Source organism: Epinephelus moara, chromosome 6, assembly GCF_006386435.1.
Source record: "Epinephelus moara isolate mb chromosome 6, YSFRI_EMoa_1.0, whole genome shotgun sequence".
NCBI classification, from domain to species: Eukaryota; Metazoa; Chordata; class Actinopteri; order Perciformes; family Serranidae; genus Epinephelus; species Epinephelus moara.
The window spans coordinates 22,962,408-22,968,407 of record NC_065511.1 but is presented as its reverse complement, the minus strand read 5'-3'; the positions used below and the strand labels follow the sequence as shown (position 1 = coordinate 22,968,407).

At 39.4% G+C, this 6,000-nt stretch overlaps 1 protein-coding gene across 1 annotated transcript in view; it reads right to left on the bottom strand.

The window, feature by feature from the left end:
• gsdmeb (gasdermin Eb) overlaps window positions 1-4,787 on the bottom strand; it is a 9,649-nt gene extending 4,862 nt beyond the window's left edge. Inside the window, exons 1-7 of the mRNA XM_050046417.1 lie at window positions 4,649-4,787; window positions 4,036-4,266; window positions 3,762-3,954; window positions 3,176-3,350; window positions 1,317-1,437; window positions 1,112-1,222; window positions 674-801 (exon numbers count right to left, since the gene is read on the bottom strand). Of these exons, the coding sequence (XP_049902374.1) occupies window positions 674-801; window positions 1,112-1,222; window positions 1,317-1,437; window positions 3,176-3,350; window positions 3,762-3,954; window positions 4,036-4,240 (933 nt within the window). The 5' untranslated portion in view covers window positions 4,241-4,266; window positions 4,649-4,787. The remainder of the gene's footprint in view (window positions 1-673; window positions 802-1,111; window positions 1,223-1,316; window positions 1,438-3,175; window positions 3,351-3,761; window positions 3,955-4,035; window positions 4,267-4,648) is intronic.
• Window positions 4,788-6,000: the final 1,213 nt, after the last annotated feature.

Sequence of the window (6,000 nt, the reverse complement as noted above, 5' to 3'; positions counted from 1 at the left end):
AAAAAAGTCATAGTATAGTATGTCAAAAAAGTCATAGTATAGCATGTCAAAAAAGTCATAGTATAGTATGTCAAAAAAGTCATAGTATAGCATGTCAAAAAAGTCATAGTATAGTATGTCAAAAAAAAGTCATAGTATAGTATGTCAAAAAAAGTCATAGTATAGTATGTCAAAAAAGTCATAGTATAGCATGTCAAAAAAGTCATAGTATAGTATGTCAAAAAAAAGTCATAGTATAGTATGTCAAAAAATCATAATATAGTATGTCATAAAAAAAGTCATAGTATAGTATGTCATTAAAAAAATCATAAAAAGGGAAAAGTACAGTATGTTGTTCAAAAAAAGACAAAAAAAATCATAGTATAGTGTGTCAAAAATAAGTCATAGTATAGTATGTCATGAAAAAAGTCATAAAAAAGTCATAGTATGTTATGCTATTAAAAAGTTATTGCATATGCACTTCTCCTGTGCGGAACGCAAGCCTATGCCGGCTCCCCAAAATGGCACTCAATCATCAACAGTTTGAGACCCCTGATCTATGATTTTTGTTTCAAAATACTTCACAATGGTCAGTTTAGCTGTAGAGTTTCTAACAGTGTTAAACAGGTGTTTTCAACCCTTCCACATTATAACAGTGTCTCTGTGTTGACATGACCTCTCTTTCCCCACTCACCACATGCTGAAGTGAACTGACGGCCCCTCTGTCCTTCATCACATTTGTGATTTGCTGGAGCAGAGAGGACCTTGTGGTGGCAGGGAGAGCTGAAAGCAGCTGGAAATGATCACTCAATTGCTCCAGCTCTGAATAAAATACAAAATGTACACACTTTATCATCAAACTGTGAGCATGCAGCATGTCACTGAAAAAAAGACTCAATCAGGCACAGTACGGACTAACCACATGGATCCCTGGTTTAAACAGACTTTATAATGTAGGCCAAAGCACACAATAACAAACAGTTATCTCATCTTATGATAAGCACTGTGATTTCCAATCTCTAAAGGCACTTTATTACTTGAAAACAACATGCATTTCTGAACATGACATCAGCTGCAACCACCATCCACAGTCACATGTTTTATAGCTGCAGAGCAGATAACAGTAACTTACCTTGTCGAAGGTGGTCATTTTCAGAGGCGGGGGCTCCGATGACACCAAACAGTCCTTCCTTTGGGCCATCTACCTCAAAACCTCCATCGGTGTCTGACAACAGACACAGCTCTGTGAAAAACACAACATGTTACATTTCAAATAACTCGATGTGAAATGTAACTGCAGTGAGAATTCAATTGGTGTACTGTGAATGATTTCTCACCGTAGCGTCCATCTTGTTTGATCTCTAGCTCTAAAAGGGCATAGGCAATGGTAGTATGGACAGGAATCTCCATGTTGATGTTACTGTCTTTACTCAAGCTCCCATTCTCCTTCAATGCAACCTGCACATTTCACACAACACCGCAGTCACATGAGACCAAACACACAAACTCCAACAAACTCAGTCTGTTTCAAAGGGAATATCCACATTAACATTATTTATTACTGCTGAATATCAGTTGTTGGTGATGCATCAGACATTTGCAGTCCATGTTGCCGGTGTGTCTGATTCAAACGGATGTAAAAATGAGGATGAAGCTACAATGGAATTTAATATCAGAAACCTTTTCATCTATCTAGGACATGGACAGTGAATGCTTTGATGTCTCCCTGAATCAGACTTCCTCTGTGTTTTATTCAATAACAAAGAGAGGAACCAAATTATCAAAGAGGAAGACAAATAATATTTTCCACCAAGAGCTGGCAAAATAGATGGCACAAATGTCTTTTTTCATTTCTTCTTAACAAGAAAAAATAGAGAACTGAGATTCAATCAGGGAAACTAGAAGGAAATACCAAAACATATTGAGAGAAGGCTGGCACAACAAGAAGTATTCATAGGGTTATATGTAGCTTATTTACAGGGTTGCCTAAAATTTTCATGGACAAAACTTCAAAACTTTTTTCTATGACTTTTTAATGACCCATAATAAAATTTCCATGACCATTTACAATGTAGAAAATGACCTTTGCAAATGATTTTGTGGCATTCCTGGTTGTCTAGTGGTGTAGGAAATATAGCAGATCTAATTTATGCTAAAATCTTATCAAGAACTCAGTGCACAGTTCAGTCTAAAAGATATTTTCAAATAAGGAGTAGTTTGGGGAACGTACATCAGCAGTTGCCTGAGGAACATTATATGATACAGATGTATTTTAAAGTCTGCTAACACAATATATGGCAACTGCGAGAACCTCAAACTTATCTGGCAAAGGGATTTAAATGTAAACACTAATAAGGATTCTTGGGCAAAGAAAATCTCCGGTGCAGACTGGTTTACAAGAGAAGCTCCGGGAAAATTTACACATTATAAGATACGTAATCAATATTGTTTAACACTTATCCATCTTCATAAAATGGGTTTACTAGAAAATAATCTATGCTGGAAATGTAAAAGGCAGGAAGGCACCTTTATCCATGCAATGTGGGCCTGTCCTCTAGTTCTACCTTTCTGGAGAGAGGTAATCAAACCAGTACAGGAGTGGCTGGGTGTGCCTGTTCCTGAATCAGTTCAACTTTGCTTCTTGGGGGACGGGACGTATTTACCCAAGATCTCCATATAGCCATAGCATAATAGGTATGGTAACTATGGGAGTTATGACCCTACATGTGAAATGACACTTTACATTCCATTCAAACATTATTCCAGCCAGCTGCCACACAGAAAGCGAGAGACGGAACGTGGGGAGGAAATGATGTAACGTACGTGATGGTAAAGAAAATGTTGTCACACAAGAGCGCAAATCAGAGCTACAGTGTGTTACACGAACAGCTAGCCTACAGACAATAAACATGCTGTTATGTTCCATTATGTGGAAGGTTATCCATGGAAGATTACTTTTACAAAATGTAATGACATTTCCAAAACTCTTTTTTGGATTTTACTAATTCCATGACTTTCCTAAGCCTGGGAAATGAGACTGAAACACCATGTCTTTTCCAGGTTTTAAATGACTGTGGAAACTCTGTATATAACAGTGAAAGCGTGATGATTTTCAGTTGTAATGAACCTTTACACTACATTAAATTTCAAACAGTAGTCTACCATAAGAATGAGATTCTCAGTGCCGATGCTGTACCTTTGGACTCTTAGGCCCGCAGAGGCTCAGTCCTCCTCCACACTCTCCTCCCTTCTGCACCTCCTCGATGACCGAACAGGGCTGAGCAGTCACAATACGCTCCTTCACGATGCCAAACACCCGTCTGTGCTTCTGCTTCGTCTGCTGGACCAGACAATGGGACATATCCAGGACCCTGACACATTCAATTCACAAAAACATCACTATAATGTTTCACAGAAGAATATTCTTGGGATTATTATTTTGAAACAGACTTTGAATTCTGTGATTTGTCTTTGACTAATTTCAATTTTAAAATTCCCTGCAAAGTCTTAGGGCTACTGTGAAAATGCGCCTACTTAGGGCAACAGCCCAGTTGCATTGGTGTGTGGGTATCTCCTCTGCCATCTTTTCTAATCTTAAAATTCATCCAGAACAAACACAAGCAGTTTTCTTGTGAGTGTTAATATTCAACCCAGCACCTGTTTGGCGTGCAACTTTATGGTCGGACAAAGATCACCCCAGCTGTTTGCAGATCTTCAACACGCTGCACGTCATATGATATCTACAGTGTTTTCTTTTGTTTTAACATGTGGCGGTAACTGACCGGTCTTTGGAGTCTAGCAGCAGCTTCTGCACATCCACTTCCTCTTTCTTCAGACTGTCAAATGATAACTGGAGTTTGGAGGAATCTTTACCCTCCAGGCTCACACTGGAGTGGACAAACTGCGAGGCCACAGTCCCTTGGATCTTGTCACCATATGTCCCATTGTATTTGATAAAGTCTGTCTCTATGACACCTGTGGGCAGGGGAGCATTTAAGTGCTTTGTGATAATGAAATAAAACGATGCAACTCAGCATGGACTGTTTTAATGTTTACCTGGCTTTATAGGTGTGTCTCCTGTTAGTAGATCGTTGAGGTTAAAATCAGTGGGAACATACTTGGGCTTCTGCCAAACCCAGAAACGCTTGCGCTTCACCACCACTGTCAGAAGAGCTATAGTGTCATTCAGGCTGGACACTGGGATCAGCAAACCTCCACGGTCCACCTCATCCACAAAGTTTCTGGTGGCTGTGGCAAACATCTCCCAGCTGGATGAATCCTGTTAGGCTGATCATGAAGTTAGACCATAAAGCCAAAGAGTGAGGACTTGTTTATTTATCAGTCTGGAGAAAAAAGTACCACCACCCATGTGAGCTCCTCCTCAGGCTGCACACTTGTGAAGCTGCTGATTCAACAATCCTTTCATCATCCCTATCTCTCAAAAAAGTTTTCATAACACTACTACAGATCATGACACTTATATACAGCATATCAAGAACACAAAAGATTCAAAGAATATCTACAAAAACAGCCACTTTCAAACACTTCTCCCCAGTGGAGAAGTAGCTACATGCTAAACACATCTGTCTCAAGTGTTACTGTAAGTTCGCCCCTGTTTGAAAAAAAAAGCACCGAAACAAATGCACATACTACATGTTTCACAGCTTACCCACAGTCCTTGTGTCAGCGATGAAACTGTGCTTGCGGCTTTCAGACTTTCAGAGAACACAGCGTTTCCACATGACAGCCTCACGAGTGAAGTGAAGCTTGCATGCTGTGTGGACAAAAGACGTGCAGACGCTCCGCCTCCTCTGCACAGGAGCTGTGGGTGTGTTACTTTGGTGGTGCGTTCGTTTCGTACTCGGAGGTCGGAAATTCCCAGTTCCCGGTCGGAAGTTTAAACTCGAACGCACCCTGAGATCGGATTTCCAACATGGAAACTCGGAGCAACCGCATCAACCCCGACTTACGAATTCAGGATGGCTGCCAGTCACATACACAGTGAGTAAACACTCTGCTTAAGTAAGGCCACTGTCAAAATACATGTATAATGATAATAATAATAATAATAATTATAATAATCAATCGCAGATTAGTAGCAGAGATGGCTGTCATCTTGTTTTTACATGGATTAGTGTATTGTGCTCTTACTACCACTGGATGCCACATAAAAGTGTCCACGGACGAGGACAACAGGCCCAAGTTAAGCAGAATAAAGTGAAAGGTCTAGTAAACCCTAAATGTAATGTCCTCATATGACATATATAATATAATACACATATTTTTTTTATTTTTTTTTGTCCCAGCACAATATCTGTGACAAATGGGACTCAAACATATAAGCATATAGCAAATAAAGCTTTTCAAATCATGCACTTTATCACATACCACCCTTCTTCTTCTTCTTCTTCTTCTTCTTTCGGCTGTTCCCTTTAGGTGTCGCCACAGCGAATCATCTTCCTCCATCTAACCCTATCCTCTGCATCCTCTTTTCTCACACCGACTGACTTCATGTCCTCTTTCACTACATCCACAAACCTCCTCTTTGCTCTGCCACTTTATCACATACCACTGGTTTAAATATTAAATGAAAGAAAAAAGGGTAACATTTTTGATCAACTATAATGTTTTGCCAAAACATCTTGTTGGACCTGTGAGTCCAGATAATTCACTACAGCGCTGTCAAGTTCACTTTGGTCTTTGTAATATCCCCGCAACACTGATGGCTATTTGTTGCCACCTAGTGGAGACAGAATTTTCCTCAGCTTCACTTTACATGTTGTATTGTGCACACATATACTCTGATTTAGGTCACATGAAATCAGCACTACTTCATTACAAGTTAGTCTATATAGGTGATTTTAATGCTTGGCATATTACATTTCAATACACCATTACTGGTAAACTCATCATCAACAAAATCATCAGCATCTTATTTTAGTTTTACATTTTTTTTCTGTGTAATAAACAAAGCACGCTCTAGGGGCCACTAGTGGTATCTCAGTCTTTCAGTATTGTTCA